At 43.8% G+C, this 23,516-nt stretch overlaps 2 protein-coding genes across 2 annotated transcripts; both read left to right on the top strand.

Moving 5' to 3' along the window:
* Positions 1-628: 628 nt before the first annotated feature.
* MRPL53 (mitochondrial ribosomal protein L53) lies at positions 629-4,562 on the top strand. The gene is made up of 3 exons (XM_059815609.1): positions 629-722; positions 2,195-2,307; positions 4,028-4,562. Exons 1-3 carry the CDS (start codon positions 634-636, stop codon positions 4,150-4,152), a joined length of 327 nt encoding a protein of 108 aa, XP_059671592.1. The 5' UTR covers positions 629-633; the 3' UTR covers positions 4,153-4,562.
* Positions 4,563-13,134: 8,572 nt separating this feature from the next.
* Positions 13,135-19,924, top strand: LOC104263148 (fatty acid-binding protein 5). Its single transcript, XM_059836363.1, has 5 exons — positions 13,135-13,147; positions 15,024-15,407; positions 18,297-18,469; positions 19,435-19,539; positions 19,668-19,924. The coding sequence occupies exons 1-5, from the start codon at positions 13,135-13,137 to the stop codon at positions 19,716-19,718; spliced, it is 726 nt and encodes a 241-aa protein (XP_059692346.1). The 3' UTR covers positions 19,719-19,924.
* Positions 19,925-23,516: the final 3,592 nt, after the last annotated feature.

Here is a 23,516-nt window from a genome sequence, read left to right as displayed (position 1 = left end):
CTCCCCTCAGCCTCCTCTTCTCCAGACTGAACAACCCCAGTTCCCTCAGCTGCTCCTCATCAGACTTGTGCTCCAGACCCCTCACCAGCTTCGTCGCTCTTCTCTGGACACACTCCAGCACCTCAATGTCCTTCTTGTAGTGAGGGGCCCAAAACTGAACACAGTATTTGAGGTGCGGCCTCACCAGCGCCGAGTACAGGGGCACGATCACCTCCCTGCTCCTGCTGGCCACACCATTTCTGACACAGGCCAGGATGCCGTTGGCCTTCTTGGCCACCTGGGCACACTGCTGGCACACTGCTCTCCCTCCACAACCACAACGAGCTGGGCCCCGAGTGCGTGTTGTTACATGAGGCTCATAGGGCAGGCGGCCGGCATCCCACCAAGCGCAGAGACAGGGCACGCAGGGCCACAGGCCCCACGCTGCCGTGCCCGTGGCCCTCCACCCCCACGGCCGCGGAGAGCGGGCCGCAGCGCTGCCGTGAGGGGCGCGGCGGGCGCGGACAACACCCCGAGGGGGAGGCGGCCGCGGACTACATTTCCCAGGTGCCTGCGGGGCAGACGGAACGCCCGCCTCCATTTCCCGCCTCTGCGAGGGGGCTGCTGGGAGCTGTAGTAGGGGGCAGAAAAAATATGGCGTCCAAGATCCGCGTGGTGCTGCGGCCGGTGAAGAGTATCGTGGTCCGCTTCTGCCCCTTCGAGTCCAACGTGGAGAGCACGAGGTGAGGGGGCTGCGGCCCCGGCCCCGGCCCCGGCCTGGGTATCCTCTGGCCTTCGGGCCCGCGCCCGGCGGGGAGGCCTGGGCCGGGCTCCCCTATCTGTAAACCACCCAACGCCCTTCCTACGCCCGGGGCGTGGGTTCTGTACGTTTCACGGCAGGTGTGAGAGCTGGGGTTTCTGCCTTTAATTTTATTTATTGGGGGGGTGGGGGGGAGGGTAGAGGCAGAGGTTATATGTGCCCGCAGTGCGGCCTGTGCCCCAGGTCCTGCCGCAGAGCCCGGGCATGGCGAGGGGCACAGGCCTGCTCCCCTCCGCCCGTGGAGGATTCCTGAAGAGCAGGCAGGGGGGCTGCCCCAGCCGGCTGCTGCCCAGGTCGAAGCAGTGGCAGATGCGAAACGAAGCCGTTAAAACTTCTGTCACTGTAGCCAGCAAAAGTAAGAAGACGTTCTGGGAGCAAATCATGAGGGAAATGGTTCCATCTGTCATTCTGTCTCTGGAGAAGAACCTCCTTTTCCCAAACTTCTGCATCGGCTGTACTTCAACTTCCATGATCTTGGTCTTTGAAGGCTTGCATTTCTCAGGGCTTTGTAGCTTAGTCCAGGCAGAACCTTAACATTTCAGAATGAGAAGACGCTGTGTATGTTGCATTTATACTAAGAGTTACCAGGATGCACACAGCATTCATTCTGTGCTGATTTTTGGAAGATCTCTGTGCCTAAATGTAGATCCTTGCATGTAGGCATGCGCATTTAGCTTTACCAAACTACCGTGGGAGATGCCCCTCTCAGTTGCTGAGCCTGAGGTGAGGGTCTGTAATCACTAGTCCAAATGCTGATAATGGGAGAGAGAGGGAGCAACAGCTGCTGCTCTATCTTGGTAATTAACTGTTGGAGAAATCTTAAGTAATTATGCTTCTTGAGTGATGTAAGTTCTGCACCAAACCATTGTAAAATGTCATTTTGCAATGGCTTTACAGATGCATCTACTTTTTAAATGAACGTAGTAAGAGAACTTAGCATGTCTTTAAGCCGCCAGAATGTCAAGTAGCTGTCATGCATTTCAGAAATCTACAGGAGACCGATGATGCTAAATAAATAAATGCTGTCTCAACCCCAAACAATATAAAACATTGGCAAGCAACTGGTGTATAAAGAAAAATGAAAATTACTTGGCTGATTTTTTTTTTATTATTGTTGCTAACCCACCTGAGAGAAACGCATAAAGTGCATACACTGAATTTTTGAAAAATTCTTTGGTATGTTTTTTACATGTTAGCATATAAGGACTATCCATTTGGATTTTTAAGAGTGATTATCTCATAAGAAGTACCTGTCTGAAATGATTAAATACAAATCCTATTTTGTTTATACTTTTGTTGCCCAGCAATATCAAGATATTCAAATTAGGTTTAGAAATATAATTACTATAATTTCTGTCTACAACATACTTAATATATTTTCAAATATATTTGCAGAAAATTTCTTCAATGTATAAACCATAAAAAAGTCCAGGCCACTAATAGAAACTGTGAAGTGACTGCTGATGTGAGACATGATGGGTCTGAACCGCTTGTAGATGTTATGTTTGGTAAGGAGCTCATTTTAAGTCTTAACAAAAAAAAAAAAAAAAACGACCTTCCAGGTTTGTGTTGTTATGATGTTATTGCCTTTGCTATGATTTTTTTTTTTTTTACTATGGTGACTTGTTTTTGGTTCTGGTCCAAAGCTAGATGTTACGCAGCTGGGAGGCAAAAAGGAAGGGGGAGTTACTAACAGCCTGATGTCTAGTTAAATGTGTGTATATGTCTTTGTACTACAATTAGGTCTGGTGGATCTTCGATCAAAGGACTGACTTAAGGGTTGAGTCTACTTTTGTAGTGACATACTTGTGTGACCTTGCAGTCAGGTACAATTCCAGGAAAGTAAGTGTAGCGCTGTTTTGATGTAAGAATCTGTTCACTTTCTGTATTTTTTTTTTATGTTTTCTGTTGTGGAGGCATCTCAGTCTTGAGAACAGAAAAGTTGAATACCTTTAGTTGCTTATGCAACTGAGTAACTTACTATACAGTTTGAAGGAACTGCTCATATGGATAAGACCATACGTATGCAGATGGATTTGAAGAATGAGGTCAACTGATGTACAACAAATTTCTTGGTTTCCTTTGAGGGTATAGTGAGCAGGCAGGGAATTGATGGTGGAAATTTCATCAGTTCTGGAAGCAGCCCAGATTCTAGGCTGTGAACAGATGGCTTTAATCTGCTTTTGTCCTTTTCTCCGGCTGCATCTTCTTTCCTGCTGTGCTGTAATGGACCAATATGTCATGTAGCCCACTGAAGTTTTCATTATTATTGATTCTTGCTACTCCCTTTTCTTTAAATTTCCATATATTTAGTGAATCAGTAGAAATGTCAAGAGTGTTGAATGTACTTCATTTTGTTTAGGAAAGTCTAGTTATTTCAGTGTTGACATTGCTTGTTTCTCCCTCCCCCATGCCTCTGTCTTTCCCGTCCTTGCCTCTAACTGTGATGTATTAAGACTTCAGCAGTAAAGCTTAATGTTTTTCACAGCGTAAAACCAAAATAATTTATTTCACTAATGCCAAGAGCTACAGCTCTGAACTCTTCATTTTCTAACAGCTGATTATTTTCCAAGTGAAGAGTTCGCAGCCCTTGTAGTCGGCAAAAACGGGGCTGCAACTTGGATGCCATGCGTGGTATTGCATTACATGGGTTTGAGTATGGCTTTTGTGTTTGCAAATCTTGCAAAAATAAATAATTAACTTAGGTACAATACTTAGCTTCTACTGCCTCCTCCCTGTTTTAAAATAATTTCTTTCAGAATTTTAGAAATCCTTCCTCTTTCTACTTTTTACATTATAAGCACCAGATTGTGTAAACCAATTTGTTGTTTTGGCTAAAGAAGTAAGTTAAACGGACCATAGACAACATGCTGCTAAAATGCTGAGCCATGTGTGGAAATTATGCCTTCCAGTGCCTTCTGTTAGATGACTTTGAGGGCATAGTATGAGCCTTTCTCATCAAATATGTGTTCTTACTGTAGATGTATCTAGACAAATGTTTCGGATTTTTCAATAATGCAGTACATAAATGAAAATTACATGTGTATTGTGTGCAGTTTAATATATTTGTTTGTTGATGATGCATAATCAGATTCCTTGGTAAGTGGAGTACTTTCTGATCAGACAAGATGAACAGGGTATTTGGATTTATATATACAAAACAGAACTGCACACTAAAGTAATGGTGACTTAGACTTTGTGACTTCTTAAAATTTTTTCCCTTTACAGCTGATGGAGAGCGATTGATAATGAAGGGAGCCAACTTGACGACAATAGAAATGTTAACAGCATTGGGGTCCAGATGTAATTCAAAAGAGCTTAAGGAAGAACAGAAAAGCAAGAAGAGTCCCTGAAAAACAGAAAAACAACTGTGTTTGCATTTACATGTGTTAAAAACAGCAGGCTGCATGGAAGGCGTTTCTCCTATGCAACAAAATTGAAAGAGAGAGATGGCCAAAACACTGACAAGTTTAAATTGCAGCAGAACAAACCATTTAAATATTCCCCATCTTCACCTGAAGGAAAACATAGTGAATCAACAAATCTTCTAACACTAATGGGTCAGAGTGGCTTAAGATGCATAAATGCGTCTTTCTAAGCAGCTGCCTCCCAGTCGTCTGCATGTCGGACTAGTATCACATGTATTTGCGTATCAATGTGAATAATGCACATTAGCTATTAAATTAATATTACCGTGAAGACAGATCTCTGTGCACATTATTTCCTAGGAAATTTCTATACAGTGGAATGCAAAATATATTAGAGTGGTTATTATTTTTGAAAACTATTAAATACAAAAATTTGAAGAAAACTTTGAAAGTATTCGTCATTGACTTAGCTGAGGGACAGCAAGCTGCAAATACAAAGTGGATTTTGTAATACTATGTTTATAATACATCTGTTGCTAAGTCCCTGCCATTTTCTTCCTCTCTTTTTCAAGAAAGTGTGAAATTTGCTAAATGTAAATTTAGCTCAGCAATTAAAGTAACAAGGTAGTGGGACTGTGAACACACAGTAGAGCTACTCATCCTGCATAAAAGTAGCTAAGTTTAGCTCAAAGGGAAAGCTAAGTTAGTTTTTTTTAATAATTGGAGAAAAGGGCTATTTTTGAAGTTCACTTTTGTAATATTTTTGACACTCACTTTTTGGAGATTTCATTAAATATTTTATAAAGATCAAAGGGAGAGCTTTATTTGGTGTTTATAGCCCTGTGTCCAACCCTATTATTTACTAAAGTAAGTGCTTACGTGTCTCATCTGTATTGCAAAGCTCTGTGGGTTTGGGAGGGTTGATCTTTCCTCATGCTGTGCGGGTGGAGGTGTCAACTGCACAGGTATTTCATGTGCATCAGTTTTGTTCTAGTTCAATTCATAATGAAAATCTAATTTAAGTTCCAGTTTTGAGAATTGCAGGTGCAGTACTATTGAGAGGCATTTGTTCTACCTGTTGTTAATCAGATGCCTGACTTCTATAAATTTGTAGTACATATATTTCCAAAGTTAATTTGGCAGCAGATTTAGGGCACAAATAGGAAACTAGTTTTACCTTACTTTTGCCGAGATTTGTAAATGGACTCTGTCCTTTCTGAAAGCAACATTGTTTTAAATAGCACTGTCATGGTAGTTCTTTGCAACGTCTTCACCAGGGTGCTGATATCAAGGTGATATCTTATGTTGGAGAAGCAGAGCCATGCTAAAGACATTTGATGATATTTTACGGTGGCTTCCTCCATGTGTTTGCAACAAATAGAAAATAGAAGACAGTGACATAAGATGATTGGGGCAGTTGGGTCAATGAAATTTAGACATGGGAACACTAGATGTGAATGACTTAGTCTCTGGGATGAATACCTTCTCTGCAGTCTGTTATCCTTTTTTTTTTTATTAGGCCACCAACTCTTCTGAGTGGTTTCAGAGTGCTGAGCTGCTGAACCTGGTACTGAGCTCCCTTCTGATGGAGGAGTTATGAGAACATCTGAAACTGCTTGAGAGGATTTTAAATCCTGTCAAGCTAGAAGAGTATCCTAGAAAGTGGACCAAGTAGAAATAAGGCTGTTCAAAGGACAGTTTTGGTTTCTTCCCCCCCCCCCCCCCCCCCCCCCCCCCCCAATTTAGAAGAACATCGTATAGCATGACTTTACCTGAAGAAGCCTTACAGGGAAAGTGAGAATTGTTCAAGTGGAAAAACACTGCAGAATTATTCACTCCCCGGTTAATCATGTATTCATATGCTCAAAAGCCCTCTTACTGTAATATATCAGTGATTTTTGTGATTTTTTTTTTTTACGTTGACAGTTTGTACAATGATGTCAGTGTGTAAAACTTGTGTTTAAATGTGAAGCACTTACATCCATCTTAAATAATTAGCTATCTGTAAGTATTTAAAGAGTAAAACAGGGGTTAAGTAATATTAAGTTTCTGTAGTGTTTATATTGGCCCAAGATTGGGGTTTATATGCAGAAAAATGAAGATCCTAGTTCAGGCTTTTTATAGCCAAAACAAATCCTGTTGAAGAAAGGTGATTTTTTTTTTTTTTTCTTTACCTGCATGGATAGGCATCCTGCTCTGTAAAGGTGCGTCTTTGCTAGGTGCTTTCATTTTAACCCAGAGATGCCCAACCTTTTTGCTTAGATTAGGCCAAAGGCCTGTAACACAGCCCCGGAGAGATGACTGACAATTCAGTGGCTGAGCTGTTAGCTGATGCTGCTTTTGCTGTGTGCGCTAGTAGCTGCAATTTGCAGTGGTAAAACTCCGATATGTTTTATGCCTGAAAAAGAAATAATGACTAGGATTTGAATATGTAAGGTATATAAGAAAACACACAGGACAGAAAAATAAAGCTAAAAATGTGCATTCTTAAGACTACAAGATATTGAAGTGATATAAACGAGCAATATGGGCAAGGAGCTACTCCTCTGGTGATTATTATGCTAGTATGTAGAAAATTCCTCTCCCTGTACAATGTATGAATTTATTTTTCAAGTATGTTAAAGGTAATCTTTAATTAATTTCTTCTCTAAGCATTTAGATAACTTTGCTGGAAGCTATTTATACAGTATCAATTTCTGCTGCTGTCTGATGGACTGAAACAAAGCCAAGCGACCTGCTGCTCTGACATCTTCCTGACAGTCTAGGGCTGTGGATGTAGAGGGTATTAAGGTCAGTCATGCAGAACAACGCGGGGCTGGGTGAGCATTGACTTTGCATGTTGTTATTCTCTAGCCCACTAATCTTGATTACTATACCCCACCAAAAATGTGGGTGTTTGCCTGAATATAAAAGGAACAGGAACAGGCCCTAAAAACACTAGGGTTAACTAAATACAAACACCACATTCAGGTAGGGTGTCTGATAGCAGGTGATGACATTAAAATGTCTAGATGTCTAATACCTGGAGATTTAAAATAATGATTAGAATCATCTTAGACCTGTTTATCGTACAAATACCTATTTATTTAGAAGTTCTTGTCGATGCATAGGAAAAATAGTCCTGAAACAGATAAATGTGCCATTCAGATAACACTAGCTGATCAGGGTGCTCCCTTTTTAAATATCTGCAGCATTGTTTTTAGAAAAAGATAATGGTATCTTTATTAAAGATTTCAGCTGGGAGCAGCAGTGTTAGTGAACATTTCTACAGCAAGTTTTAACTACTAGCTGGCCCAAATAAGTTCAAAATTGCAATGTCCTGATGCCTTTCTTGCATGGTAGAAACAGGTAGAAACATGTTATTGTGGTAGTTCATGGATGCCAGTGCAAATTTTGTTCTTTGTTATTTTCGGGGATCTCAATTTGGGGAATTTCGTGCTACATACTGTAGGAAAAACTGGGTGCAATACAGTATTGCTGTGCAAACCCCACCTGAGGAGTGGAAGGTGCTTTGAATGTCAATTATTTTGAAAATCATGCAATCATCTTACATGTTTTTGCTGTTTGTGAACGTGCAAAAGGTGTCATCTACTAATTTCAGAAAATTGCCCACAAGTACTTGCCCTGTTGGATGTGGAAGAATGCATTAGTTTTGGTTGGCTTTTCCTAGTTCTTCACCTCTACTATATATGAATTTTGAATGACCAAGGAGTTTATATGGTGTAAGGAAGAAAAAAAAAAAATTAAATATCCTTGGACTGTATTTAACACTTCTCAAGAATTTTGCTCCCAAATATATTTTCTGCATGCGTACGCTCCCTGTGCAGGTGTACACACACCTTGCAGTTTAAGAATTGCTGGCTTACTGCCCACCTCATCAACTACATGTGCGACCAGTTTCCCTGGATGCCGGGCCCCGCTTCTCCACTGGGTGGTTTGGAGTCACCTTCAGACTGACAGGTCACCTGTCAGCGGTGCCTCTCTCAACTGCATTTCCCTCCCCTCCCTTCTCCTTCTCCTGGTGTAATAGCCTTTTTCTTTTCTGGTACTATTTGATCTCATCCAGTCTCACCTTTTCCCCCTGGCAGGCCTGAGTTGCTCTTCTGAGCCTTTTTTATTGTCTGCCAAGAGCTTGCAGTAGCTTCAAGCAGCCAAGGTGCTTTGCTCTTGGTAGACCACTACTTGCTCTCTTCTTCCCGCTCAACCTCGCTCTGTATGCTGAGGAATCTTGGGACAGAGCAGCACAAACGGTTAAAGGTGCTACTTCGCTTCAGATCGTCTTTAACTTAACAACAAATTGTCTTTACATTGAGCTGGCCTTCTGAAGATTTGACAAAACTAAGGCTGTGCCCAGGGATAGATGTTAGAGGTGTGAGGGCAAAGGAGTTGCCGACCTGTTTTGATCACGTCTCATTCAGTTTCAAAGTGGGACTTGAAAGCAGAGTTAAGGTGAGCACAGAGACTCTGCTTGACCTAAATCGGTCTCCTGCGAACTGGCAGTGTTGCCAGCAGAGGTTAATAGCATATCAAAGGAGATGTCTGCATTGTGCTTCACTGGATGAGTCGAGTTTGACTTGCTTACATATGAAAAGAACATTTAAGACAAAATAGCTGGAAAAGTGGACCAGCAGACCTGTTTGTGAAGGGAATGCTGGGTCAATAGGAGCAAAGCCTGGGAAAGAGGAGTCCTTCCTGGACAAGTTTTCACAACTCAGACTGACAGTCTCTGCAGGATGTTCAGAGGACAGGCAGGAGGCAAAGCAGCAGGTTCCTTCCTTACTCAGCCACTACTTCTCTGCTTCTTTTGACCCCTCCACTCTTTTTGAGCGAGGAGTCAAAGACCAGCCTTACTGTAACAATAGCATGGTCAGCATGCAAAGCCAGCAAATTTGTCTCAAACACAGTTCTTGCACAGATTCACTGAATTGTCTTTTCATTACTGGTGAATCTGACTGGCTCAAATCACTTCCATGAATAAGAGAAGCAGTAATTATTTTCGTGGAGTTTTTAAAGTCTCTTTTTCTATGCAAGGCTTTATAGAACTTGTCTTCAAAATCTGCTTCTCAAATGGATTTCAGAGTATTTACTGGAAATGGCAAATTTAGGAATTGGATTATTAATTCTTCCTTTCCTTCACATAGTTAGCTCAGCATCAAGTTAGACTGCACATGCAAGAAGAAGTACCAGAATCAGTACCAGAAACTATCTTGTGGCAGAAGCATAGGAAAAAATCAGGGAACTGCAGTGTAATTCCTTACCTCCTTATAGATTTTCTATGGCCTAGATGTTAGATATGTGAGATCATATCTTAAGAAGGAGTCGGGGACGTAAAACCAAGTACCATGAGGCTTTTCAAGTCTAGAAGAGCAAACTGGAGAATAGCTGCTGGTCCTGCATGGTTGCCTGAGATGCCAGAGGCAAGAATTTTCTTAGAGATCTTTTGAACACATCATGTAGTCAATACACTGGGCAAACTTAGTGTGTTGCAATGGGAATGGGATAATAGTAAAAACTAGCTTTAGCTTCCAAATGTTTTCTCTCTAGGTTCTTCTACAGTCCATGAAAGAGGAGGTCTTTTCTGAAAGGCAAGTCAGAACTGGAAGTTAATGCTTTAGTGACACCCTGGAGAGCCTATCTTTTACTGCTGCGCGCAGGTGTGAAGAGACTTGTGCTTTTTGGCAAAAGCTAGCCTTCATCAACAGTGCCCCAGGGATCTATTTTACACTTTAAGCCTTTGTCGCCCCAAGATGAAGTCCTTTGGGAGCCCTGATCTGGTAGGCAGGCTGTACATACTGCTAACACCTTACAACAAGGTTTTGCTCAACACAAAGAGTAGCAGTCGCAGTCCCTCTCGCTCCAACGCTGCTGGGAAGGGTGTTGGTACCCACATCACACTGAGAAGACCCTTCCCCTGTAGAGGACAAGTGTCAGGCTCTGCCCTCCAGATTTCTATATATGTGTTGCTCTCCTTGGTGACATCCTGAGAATGAAAAGTAGTGCAATTGTTAGAACTATAAGCTAACCTTTTTTTCCTGAGGTTACCTTCACAGTGGTTGATTAATATCCTCAGTAATGAAACTGTACTTACAATAGGCAATCAAAAAATTAGTGATAAAACTTTATACACCCCTTCCAAAATACAGTGGGCACATCTGTAATTTGTGATTCTAAATTTTATAGGTTAATTACTCATTGTTGGTAGAAATATTTCTTTTATCATTATTTATTCCAAAGCATTTTGCCATTCCTTGTCCTTGCCCTTATGATCTTATTTTTTGAGACCACACAGAAAGGACAAAGTTGGGGGGTTTATTTGCCTTTATTTATAGAGCTTTGGGATAATTTTTGTATATCTGAGGTTTCTAAAAAGTCACACCAGTGTATTATCTTTCTGAAAGTCTTCTCAGTGAGCAGGTATCCCCTGCTAATATGCTTTTGGTTTATGCGGATCAAAGGCCTTTTCAATGCTAAAATTACAGCTAAGGACAATTTATAGTCATCCTGATCTCTTTTTTAACATTGTAATGACTATGCTGGTTATCAAATTCTGAAGATAAATAAAAATATTTTCATGCTAATGTGTGGATGTTTGCTATTCAGGGTAGATAGTGCTGCTAAACAAAGAGCGGTTTTCAAAGCCTCCAAAGTTAGACACAGGCTCGTATATCTGCAGTCACTGTGAGCTGGGTTGGAACTGAAATCAGGCCATTTTTGTCTGGAATGAGGAAAATGAAGCCTGGAGAACTCTTTCTGGTCACTGCAGGCTCTGGAGCTTTCTCTCCTGTCATTGAGGCAAGGTACAACCAGTGAGCTGTCACACCATTGGCACAGCGAACTTTGCCCTCGGTGTAAGCATTTCCCTTTGAACTTGCTTTGAACACGCTGCTGACAGCATACAGGACATACGCTGAGGTTGCCGGCGTGTTAATTGGATTATAGTAATACTCTGTGGCATCAGCAAGGATCGGGGCTCCGGTTGGCTCGGCGCTGAACACAGGCATGCGTGAGCCTGCCCGTCCCCGACAGCTGGCCAGCTGGAGCAGATGCAGCAGTGGCCAGATCCAGAGCAAGGACTCCTTGGGCCCATGCTCCTTAGGCTAAGCCATGCTGGAGAGTAAGATGGCTTTGTTTTGACTTGAAAACTGAGATGTATTGCACAAAGCTCATTGATAAAACACAGGCTATGCCCATCTCTTCTAGCTCAGAGGTAATGACATGCCAATACACTAGAAGATCTTGTGCATATTGACATACAAATGAAAACTTGTAGGTTTTGTATTGCCTGGTCTAGTATTGCCCAAGTAAATTGCTCCTTAGCTGGAGTAAATCTTGCCTGGGACAGCTATGCAACCATAGCACATGTTTCATCATGTCTGCCCAGTGATGACATGCTGGGAAGGGAAAACCACACTTGTACAGCAAGGAAACAGAAACAAAGCTGTGCTACCTGTGTGATTTTTCTCATCTGTGCCTTGGGGGTGAGTAACTTATTCATGGACTGCTTTAATTTTTTTCACAACTAGGGATAGGCTCAAGAGTAAAGTTTGGGCTGTGGTGTCCAATTTTCCTGGCAATTTTTTAAGCCTTTCTTAAGAGGTAATCTTGTCTAGAAGAAGCCTACCACTTAGAGAAGGTAATATATACACACGATATGTCTGTATACTAGAAGGAAAGCGAGATCCTCCCTTTTACGCAGTAAAACAAGTATAGTGCTATCAGATTGGGTTCCTTCCAAGTTAAACATATGGGCATTTTAATGAGTAAAGGTCTAGAAAAAAAGTTACACTTCCTATGTGACCTGATCAGCGATATGTTGCAGATGAGGAGGTGGTGGTGCTCTGCCCTGCCCAAGAAGCAGGTGTTATGACTCCGAAAGACAAAATATGGCTTAGCTTGCATGCAATGGGTAATGCTACGGCTACATAAAGAGAAACCTCAAACACTGCCAGCCACAGCTTCCCAACTCTCACGTCAGAGGAAGCATCACTGCACGACGTGTGTTTGCCCAAAGGAGCAGAACGAAGGTCTCTGTGCACTCTTTTGCCTTGGTCCTTTTCTTTGCACTTGGTAATGAAGGACTCTAATACCCTCCCTTCCTACAGGACGCAAGGGCTTGACTACCTTGGGAAAACATTCACTCTGGCAGGCCCAAACTGCCAAGGTGGTGGTTGCTCCTAACTGTGGCTACGTGCTTTCCGTGCAGCTAATTTCCATGGAAAAATTGACGCTTCTCGTCGTAAATTTGATTCTCCTTCTGTTGGACAATGTATAGTCTAATGTGGGAATGAGCAAAACTTCAGAGAACTTCAGCTGTCTGCACTGAAACAGTAACATGTGGCGTAGGAATTCAACGCTTTCCATATGAATACATATATTTGCTGCCTCTCTTTAGGTATATCCAGGGAGAAGAGGAGACTACACACACAAAACATGTCTGACCGTGACATCAGCTTCAAACCAGGCAGGAACTGGGATTTACAGAGACAGATCCCTGTGGCCCAACCATCTCTGAATATCTGACCATTTTATTTTGGCTCCCAAAGCAGGAACTGTATTTGACCAGTATATATACTGTACTGCCATAGTAAAAAATAACGTCTATTTTGCAGCCCAGTCCACTTGTACCTTACCCAGAAGGATACATCTCTGGTCCCTCTAGTTAGTTCATTTGCTATGTGAGATACCACAAATTTCAGCACTATCCTTTTTCAAAGAAGCTTTGAGATGTGGCATTCACAGTATCACAGCTGGTAATCCATATCACCGGATTAATTTGCAAAACATTAGATTTTTGTAAAAATTGGGAGAGATTTTTCACTGTATCCTAACAGTCTGCAATTCAGAAAAGAGAGATAAGATTCTCTTTTCTTCTTACATCTTACATGAACTTACATGCCTAGAGCTGAAAAATTTGTAAGGAGAAAAAATCAAGCCAAATTACTTGTGGGAGGATTCCAAAATGGAGCCATGTTCTGCACAGGTAAGTAGCTGGATCTCCATGTACTTCAGATCCAGGAATACTATCTCACCACTAGATGGAAATAGTGGATTTTACATCTTCTGCTGCATTATCAGCACTTATACCTGAATACTATTTGCATATCGTAAGCCATCTGCAGGCAGCACTGCAGAAATGTGGATCTGAAATTCTTTGCTAGCATACATGGAGTAAAGCCAAGATTTCTTATTTCTAGAAATTGTCCCTGTTTTACAAGACTGAAGACTTCCTAATTCCTGAAGGATGATTCTGTATGATCCCTAATCTAATTGCTTTTGATTTATGCTTTCTGTAAGCAACCAGGAAAGAACTGCAGGATGGATGTCATTTTGGTTCTGCTACCATGAATTAGGTAGTAAACATCAGCCTAATTTAAAATTTACTCCAAAGTGTCTTGCTCAAGACAAAAAAAAAAAAAAAAGATAAAAGTAAAAGTGGAAGGAAGTTGAAAGTCCTGTGGGAACGCTTTCAATGTACGTACTTAATGACAAAAAAGGCAACATGGCTTGCTGCCTTATGAGCAGATGCTATAGTGTTGTTTGCATATTAAAAGCAAAGATATAGTCAGAGAAGTGGAAGGTAATTAAAAGCAGCTCAGTAGGGAAGGATGTTGGAAGGATTTTTTTAAAATCTCAGTTGAAAAATGAGCTGATTACTTAGTGTATGACAAATCTGACCTTTTCTAGAAAGTACTGAACCTTCAAACTGATTCAGTTTAGCTCTACTAAGTTGCATCACTGCAAAGCATAAGCGGAAGCGTCCTCCTTGCACCAAAACGTTCAGATTCACAACGCCTTCTCATGTTGTCAAATGCTGGAACCAGCACAGAGACCTTGCTGTCTGCTCTGGTTTTGACACCACAATCTCAAACTCCTCCACAAAAGTACTAGCAGAGAAACATAGCCACAGCTACTCCCTCAAAAAACTCCAGGCATTAGGTGTATTTTCAGATTGTTATTTTTCTGGTCAGGACATAGTAGCTCTGGGTTTCATCCAGTCTGATACAAGGCCTAAAGAGGCAGAGATTGGCATGACGCTCATGTTGGAAACAGATCTTGGGGATACATTTGAATCAGGATTTTTGTTGTGACTTAGAAAGAGCAGCTTTCTCTCAGAATATGACAGTAAATCTCTCTGCTCACCTGGCAGAATTTGACAAAAGACTGGCCCAAACCTCAGGAGGCCTGGTAACAGCGTGTATTTTATGATGGTACTTCTGCACCAGTGTACAGTATGGCAGCTGCTGTGTTTTCCTTTAGGAAGTAGGATTTAGGGTATCGCAGTTCAATATGGACTAAAACCAAGGTTCTAAATCCGCATTTTTCCAGTGCTAAAGCATGAGGTTGCATTCAGGCTTTGTTTTTTCTGTGTATTGCAAGTACCTGCGTTAGTTCTGTATTTTGATTGATCTTGTGTGTATGTAACAGGTCTGCTCCCAGGTTGCAGCAAGCTATGGATTGCTGTAGTTCAGTAAGATGTGATATACCAGCAGGACTTGGGGGGGTGCTGGGAAGGCCTGCAATCAAACCCAATGCACTGGTTTGGGATGCTGACTCCTTATTGCTCTGCCTCCACGCCATATGATGCCCTACGCTTGTTTGTTCCCGAATTATCCCTAAAAAGCATGATATGTGATAAACGGCATAATTCAGGATTCAGTGCCCCAGACTTAAAAAACTTCCCTGGAGCCAAAATCCTGGAGACTGGTTTTGGACCCCATGGGTGCCAGAGCACAGCACGCCGGACTCTTTCTCCACGGCGGGTGCTGGGTGGTGTTTGTGTCCGAAGAAGCAGCGTTAAGGTCATGACATCCCTCGGCGTGATGGCTTCGGCAGTGTCCCTCCGTTTCTGGGCGCAGCGTGCCGTCCCGGGGAGCTGCGGGCCCGGGGAGCAGACAGGGGTGGGTGCGGGTGTGTTCGTGCGTGTGTGTGCGGGAGGAGGGCGGGCAGCGGCGCGGCGTGTCCGCTCTTGCCGCCGCCGCCGCGGGCGGGACTCGCCGGGCGGGGGCTCGGCGGGGAAGGGGCCGGGGCGCGGCGGCCGCCCCATTGGCTCTTCCCGGCGGCACATGTCGCCGGCCCCGCTATAAAGACGGCCGCGGCCCCACTGCAGCCCGTCCTCCTGCCTCCACGCTTCCCCAGGGATACCGCCAGCTCCAGCGCCGCCGCCATGGCCATCGATGCGTTTTTAGGCAAATGGTGCCTCATCTCCAGCGAGGGCTTCGAGGAGTACATGAAGGAGCTGGGTAAGGACCCGGCGGCTCTGCGCCCCCGGGAGGGAGGGATGCAGCCCCCGGCCCCGGCCGCCCCGGGAGGTGCCGCTGCCGGCCGGCGAGGCTCTGTCCAAGGTCCGCGGCGGGCGCGGCCCCGCGGCCAGGGCGCGGCCCCGGAGCTGGGCCGGCGGGCGGCGGCTGTGGGGTGGTGCCGGGATGCGGCACCGGCGTGCCCGCTCTTGCCGCCGCCGGGGAGGGAGCCCCGGCCGGGAGCAGACCCTTCCTCCAGGGAGAGCTGCCGCCGCCGGCTCCGCGTCCTAAAGATGTCGGCCACCCTTTTTGCACCGTGATTGCTGGGAGGCCGGTGCCGGTGCCAGCAGGCACACTCCCGCCGCCCCGTGCTGCGCCTTCCTTGCTGCCCAGCCGCCCCCTCCCGCCGGCAGCACCCCGGATTATCAGCCGGTGCCAGCAGCCCGGCTGCGATTAGGCCAGTCTGCTCCTCCCTCTCCGGATAATGCCCCGGGGCGGGGAGCCGGGGCAGCCCGGGGCGGTGGGAGCGGCGCAGGGGAGCCGGGTCCCCGCTGCCCTCGCCGGGAGGGGGGAGGCGGGAGGCGGATGGAGGCCGCGCGCCAGCGCTGCTGCCAGGGCCGGGCTGACACCGCCCGGGGTGGCCACACGCGGACCTGCTGAGCCTGGGCTGCCTTCCCGTGAAATCGCCTTGGGTGTCTCCTCACGAAAAAGCCGGACTAGATCAACGGCCTATGGGTAACCGACAGCTGACTGCGCTGCCAGAGGCTGTTTATTCTCCTGTGGGTAGCACCCTCACCGCAGGGGGACAGTCCTGGCCTGTTATCCCTGCTTCCAGGTTGCCCTACATTTTGTATCACAGAGTTAGCAGATGAAGAACAGACCGAACACCTGGAGCCTCCTCCGCAAGTTCGAATTTACCACTTCCCTGTGAGCATCCTGGCCAACAGGTGATAGACACCTTGCAGTGCCTGTGTAGCCCAGGAGCTATTATTTTCTGTGATTTATTCACTGCTGAAAGCTAGGATGTTTTCTCAAGAGGCAGAAGATGTGGCCTTGAATGTCTTTGGAGGGAGGAAGGAGAGGAAGGAATTTAGGTCTTGTGCTTTTCATGTAAAAATACAAAAGGCATCACTGCCTTTACACTCTGCAGACAGTGGTGGCTGTACTTGTATTTTGTGAGAGGCCTGTCAATGTGTGATAGCTATGATGTGAGAAAGCTTTCTGGACTGAGCCTTTTGGGAGACTTTGGAGGAAATTCAAGAATTTTAAGCTCAGCTCAGTTCAGCCATGCATTAGGATGCCGCGGTGCTCACGTCAGGGCTAGGCATGTGCCAAGTTGCAACTTCAAAGTAGAAATTAAGTGCTGCAACTGCAGAGCACCTCCCATGTGTAGGCAGCAACTGAGTGGTGTTTGTTTGTTTTTTAGATCGCAATCTTAAACTAGTCACTTTTCCTTTTTACAATTACAATTTAAGCAATTAAATTTACTCCAAGTCGCACTTTAAGAGCCAGTCTTTTATTGGATCTCACCCTTGCTGACTATTTAGGAAACTCTGCCTTTGATCCTGTTGATGCACCGTAAATGAGATTCTGCAGATTCTGCTTAGTCTGTATAAAAGAACATTTGAGGATGAAGAAGTTTGAATTTCACTCCTTGCCATATGGAAGACATACATGGCTCATCTCTGTTTAGTTGGATCCCAAGGCATAGCTGATCAGATAACTCACTGACTACTCTGGACTGGACAATAGCAAAGGGGTGGGTGGGGGGTCACTGTGCCAATAATTTCCGATTCTGGTCAGAAAAGTTGGACTGAGGAGGACTGGTTCTTGCTCTGCAGGCCCAAGTTTAAGGCTCAGTCCTGGAGTCTCAGTTGAGTCTGGAGAAGCAGTGGCTGGGAAGTACTTTGTTATTTCCACCTCCCAAGGAAACTGTAATCTTTGCTTTGTGGACTCAGCCCTCACCCAAGTATCCTGTGCACTCCAGGGAGTGCTGTGCTGTTATGTGACAACATTGTCTAACTACACCAGCTGCAGAGCCCAGACACGCACTGACTTGATGGCACTTTCTGCTCCATTTGGTTGCTTACCAGTCCTTGGTTGAGATCTGCACTTTCCAGTTTGATGGATTCACGTTTGCCTGACTTCCCTCTTATTCGTATCTTCACCCTTCAGATCAAAAAGACTCGAGCAAACCCCTCAAAGAGTGCACGCAGGAGCTGAAGTGGGGTGAATCTTTTTTGCTGAAGAGTTTCGAGGGCTGCTGCTGTCTCCAGATAATAAATTTTCAGTCATTCGCAAAGCTCGTTTCTCTCATGGTCTTGTTTGTTTGTGTAAGCACTATTTTGCATGATAGTGGTTTTCTAATTCACGAGTCTGTACTTTGGATACAGGATGTAAAAGATGAAATTTTATTAAAAATTGCATGTTTGCAATTGTGCACAGTGATGCAAGAGTATTTCTTGAGTAAGTTGAAATAAATATGCAGGTGGATTAATCTGACAATTAAAAATCTGTAGAATTTTTGAAGTGTTAAGAACTTAAAGGGAATAATTTCATACTAGTTTAAGCCTTTGTGTTTGTTTTCCTGTTTATTTCTGTTTGTAAAAATTCAATGCTGAGTTTTGGGACATCTGCGAGTCCTCTAGAGGGCAAAATAGTTTTCATTTTAGCTCTCTGAGGAAGCAAAAAAATAACCCTGCAAATAAGCTTTTTTTCCTCCCCCATCAGTGGATAATTTAAAATATCCTCATTCTTTGTAGCTCTTGAGCTTTGATTCTCAAGTGTACTTAAGTGCCTAATTAAATGGGAATTAGGTATTTGAATTCTTGTGTGGCCCTAAGCCTTAAGGTTTAACTGACTTTGTGACACTCTGTGCCTCTCATCTTGCAGGTGTGGGTATGGCCATGAGAAAAATGGGAAGCATGGCCAAACCAGATGTTTACATTATTAAGGACGGGGACACAATCACCGTAAAAACAGAAAGCACCTTCAAAACTTCACAGTTCAGCTTCAAGCTTGGTGAGAAATTTGAGGAAAACACATTAGATGGCAGGAAAACTCAGGTCAGTATACTAGACTTTCTATGGAAAAAAGCACAATTCTTTGGATGTTTTACAGATGGAGATGCTATTTAAAAATCAGTTTTGACATCCACACTAGCAATGCTTTATTTGATGAACAGCTGTCTTTGTAAGTCTCATTGAAATAAATTCTTTTTTTTCGTGGATTAAGCAACATCCAAAGAGGGCAAATGCTGAAACCAATATTGTCTTGTGTATTTTCTTGTTTTCAATTTGTAGCAGAAGCATTGTATTAGTAAAACTAACAGACATCTAAATCCCTGTTACAGCCAAACGCCACTTCGTTTGAAGCCTGTGGAAAAAAATCCCATTGATGTTTAATCAGAGGCAATTCAGCCCTAGGGTTAACCTTTCCGCTCAGTCTTGTATTTGCATAACAAGAGAGCCTGGTTCAGTGTGCAGTGGGATAGCAGACTCACAAGGTGTACATGTGAATCACAGTCCTTAATCTCCAATTTTAGAAGGCAAAGAGCTTCTCCCTGCACTGAGTAGGGAGAATATTCATCCAAAAGGAGGTTAAACACAAAGAAGCCCTCAAATATGTCTCTCTCATTTCCCTGTGTGAGTGCTCTCTGTGTACCATTCCCCCCCTCCAGCCACACACTGGCAATTCATCTATTATTGCAAGATCAGATAAGTGTTACACAAAAGCTCAAAGCCCATGTACAAAGAGATGAACAGAGAACATCGTCTGCTCTTGCTAGTTGAAATTGTGCATGCTGTCAAAGATCTACCCGATGCAGGAATGAGTCAGAGCAGTGAGTGAACAAGCAGTGAGGTAATGTAAGAAGAGGATCAATAAAACCTTTAAGACAATATCCTGGCTTTATAGAAGTCAAAGGCAAAATTAGTATTGAGTAAGGTGGGGTGGGAATTTTTCCTCTGGAAAGCCTCAGTCTCCATCAAATGTCGAGGGTAAAATAGTAATGTTCGCGTTCTTCTTTCAGACCCTTGTCAGCTTAAAAGATGACGGGTCATTGATTCAAGAGCAGGAATGGGATGGCAAGAAGACCATAATAACACGGAAACTAGTGGATGGACAATTGGTGGTGGTGAGTCTGGTCCTGCTTTCTGATCCTTGAGTGCTGCTGGCTGGTAGCCTGAAAAGTAACTCTAAAAGATCTGTTTCCTTATAGTCTGTACTGAGGCAAATTAATAAATCCATCTTTTTATCTTCTAGGAATGTGACATGAATGGTGTCAAGTGTGTTAGAGTCTACCAGAAAGCATGAGGACGTCATCACATTCAGTAGGAACTTGCTACAAATAACTCAGTTCAGTGGACAGAGCTCCTTTACACTCCGTATTTTCCTTTTCCCTGTTTTCTAGTATTTCAATGGACTGAGTAGCTGAGTGCCATCCTTTTTAAAAGCCGTGATGTAACTATTACGTAACTATTCTGAACTTACCAGGCTGTTAAATAAAATTGTCAAATATATCAAGTGGAAATGTTGTTACTATAGTGGAATTTTAAAGGAAGGTTTTATAAAAACTCTGTTTGGTTTTAGGCTCTACTACAAACTGCCTTCAGTTCAAGATAATGCAATATATAGCAACAAACAGTCAATAACAAGCTGGATTTTGACCACCATCCTTAATTGCTAAGGTAGTAAGACCTGAAACAGAAAAAACATTCAGAGTTCAGGCTCTAGAATTGTTTCTAACTTGCCTGTTACAAAGCAAATAAATTGGGTGGGTATAAATAAGAGATAAACTTTGTTGGTGTTCAACTAGAGAAATATATTTTCAGGGGTTAGGGTTTTTTCATGTTTCAAACCCACAAATTTATCTGAAAAAATACATACTGGTGAGCCAATGGACAAGATAAACTTAAGCAAACAAGTCCATGCTTTGCTGAAGGTAAGCCTTATTTTGAGAAGACTCTTTGTTTTCCTAGCAAAATTCTTATCTCCTGTCTAACATTCTAAAAATTCTTAACCAAAATTACTGAAATACTACCTAAAGCCTCATTCTATTTTATTTTTAAACTCACTTGGGACACCTAGAAATGGAGTTTATATGCTTTAAAGTGCCATAATAAATAATCAGAAATATTAGTGTCTTGAGTGTTACCTTTACACTGGTAGGGAAACAGAGCTTACAATGCTACTATTCTTCCAATGAGATGTCAGATCAGACAAAACTTAAAAGATTTAGGTGGATTTCTGTCACACCAGACAAACATCCTAAAGTGAAACTGTTTCATGACAGGTGATGGGGAGATTTCTATCAGATTCAGAAGTCTGGGGGATCATGCAGTCAGACACTTCCAGTTTGCAGCATCATTTGCTGCAGAATCCGTTCCTGCTTCAACACTACTAGTATTTTAGCTGCTCAGTGCATGTGTCATATTGCAGAGCTCACCCTAATAGCAGAAAAGTCTGTTCTTTATGTTCATCCTACCAAACATGGAAAATGACTTTTCCTGTAATTTTGGACCATTTATCCTATTTGTAATTTCCTGACTATTTATGAAACACCGCCTTTACCTATGTCATCTGAAAGAATTTATAACTGGAGCATATTTGTTGCAGAATATTTTTTCATAAACTGTAGAAAAGTAAATATTTTTCCCGATCCCCTAACATCTTTTTTTGCATTGGCCAATCTTCATATCACTTTCATTTAGTGTTTTTTCTGTCTCTGAAGTGAACCTTGAAGATCTATGCAGTGTTCTTATATGGAATATTAGAAAGAGATTTTTTTGTTATTAGGGGAAGGAATCTCCCCCTAGAAACAATAGAAAGAGAAAACAAACTGATCTGATGAGGAACCTCGTAAGTTTACGATCAGAAATACACTAAATAGTAGCAGAAGAATGGCTGCAGCAATCCATGGCATGATATGAAAATCCTGCCTCCCTTCCAAAAGAAGCAACATTACTGCTTTAAGCAGGACATTTTTTTTGTAATGGTTGGACTTGATGATCTTACAGGTCTTTTCCAACCTTAGTGATTCTGTGATTCTGTGATTGTGCCTTCTTTGGAGTCATTGGTCTATCACTTACCACTGCATGTTTACTTTTCTGATACTGGGCAGTGTTAATTGTTTATCTGTCATTTGAATGGAAAAGGCTTCCAATGTTTTTTATAGGACATCTGTTTTGACTACAGTGAGATCACTTCTTGTAAAACAAAAGGCAGAAGAGTATCTTTTTAGAGCGATTTCATAGAATCATAGAATTGTTTAGGTTGGAAAAGACCTTTAATATCATCAGGTCCAACCCTTAACCTAACCCTCCCAAGTCCACCACTAAACCATGACCCTAAGCGCCACATTTACATATCTTTTAAATACCTCCAGGAATGGTGACTCAACCACCTCCCTCAGCAGCCCATTCCAATGCCTGACAACCCTTTCAGGTGCAACTTGAGGCCATTCCTCTTGTTCTATCACTTGTCACTTGGGAGAAGAGACCAACACCCACCTCTCTGCAACCTCCTTTCAGGTAGCTGTAGAGAGAGATAAGGTCTCCCCTGATCCTCCTCCAGGCTGAACAACCCCAGCTCCCTCAGCTGCTCCTCATAAGACTTGTGCTCCAGACCCCTCACCAGCTTCGTTGCCCTTCTCTGGACACGCTCCAGCACCTCTATGTCCTTCTTGTAGTGAGGGGCCCAAAACTGAACACAGTATTTGAGGTGTGGCCTCACCAGAGCCGAGTACAAAGGCATGATCACCTCCCTACTCCTGCTGGCCACACTATTTCTGATACAGGCCAGGATGCCGTTGGCCACCTTGGCCACCTGGGCATGCTGCCAGCTCACATTCAGCCGGCTGTGGACCAACAGCCCCAGGTCCTTTTCAGCTGGGCAGCTTTCCAGCCACTCGTCCCCAAGCCTGTAGCGTTGCATGGGGTTGTTGTGACCCAGGTGCAGGACCTGACACTTGGCCTTGTTGAACCTCATATAACTGGCCTCAGCCCATCGATCCAGCCTGTCCAGATCCCTCTGCAGAGCCTTCCTACCCTCAAGCAGATCAACACTCCCGCTCAGTTTGGTGTCATCTGCAAACTTACTGAGGGTGCACTCCATCCCTTCATCCAGATCATTGATGAAGACATTAAACATACTGAGCCCTGGGGGACTCTGCTTGTGACCGGCCGCCAACTGGATTTAACTCCATTCACCACAACCCTTTGGGCCCGGCCATCCAGCCAGTTTTTTACCCAGCGAAGAGTGTGCCTGTCTAAGCCATGAGCAGTCAGCTTCTCCAGGAGAATGCTGTGGGAAACGGTGTCAAAGGCTTTACTAAAGTCCAGGCAGACAACATCCACAGCCTTTCCCTCATCCACTAAGTGGGTCACTTTGCCATAGAAGAAGATCAGGTTCGTCCAGCAGAACCTGCCTTTCATAAACCCGTGCTGACTGGGCCTGATGACCTGGTTGTCTGGTACATGCCATGTGATGGCACTCAAGATGATCTGCTCCATAACCTTCCCCAGCACCGAGGTCAGGCTGACAGGCCTGTAGTTCCCTGGATCCTCCTTCCAGCCCTTCTTGTAGATGGGTGCCACATTTGCTAACCTCCAGTACACTGGGACCTCCTCAGTTAGCCAGGACTGCTGGTAGATCATGGAAACTGTCTTGTTGAGCACTTCTGCCAGCTCCCTCAGTACCCTTGGTGGATCCCATCCGGTCCCATAGACTTGTGGGTGTCTAAGTGGTGTAGCAGGTTGCTAACCATTTTCCCTTTGAATTATGAGGGTTTCATTCTGCACCCCCGTCCCTGTCTTCCAGTTCAGGGGGCTGGGTACCCAGAGAACAACTGGTCTTACTCTTAAAGACTGAGGCAAAGAAGGCATTAAGTACCTCAGCCTTTTCCTCAGCCTTTGTCACTGTTTTTCCCTCCATATCCAATAAAGGATGAAGATTCTTCTTAGCCCTCCTTTTGTTCTTGATGTATTTATAGAAACATTTTTTGTTGTCTTTTACAGCAGCAGACAGATTAAGTTCTAGCTGGGCTCTAGCCCTTCTAATTTTCTCCCTGCAAAACCTCATGACATCCTTGTAGGCCTCCTGAGTTGCCTGCCC

This window comes from Gavia stellata, chromosome 3 (assembly GCF_030936135.1).
Source record: "Gavia stellata isolate bGavSte3 chromosome 3, bGavSte3.hap2, whole genome shotgun sequence".
Lineage (NCBI taxonomy): Eukaryota > Metazoa > Chordata > Aves > Gaviiformes > Gaviidae > Gavia > Gavia stellata.
The sequence above is the reverse complement of the archived record's forward strand: the minus strand, read 5'-3'. Positions and strand labels throughout refer to the sequence as shown.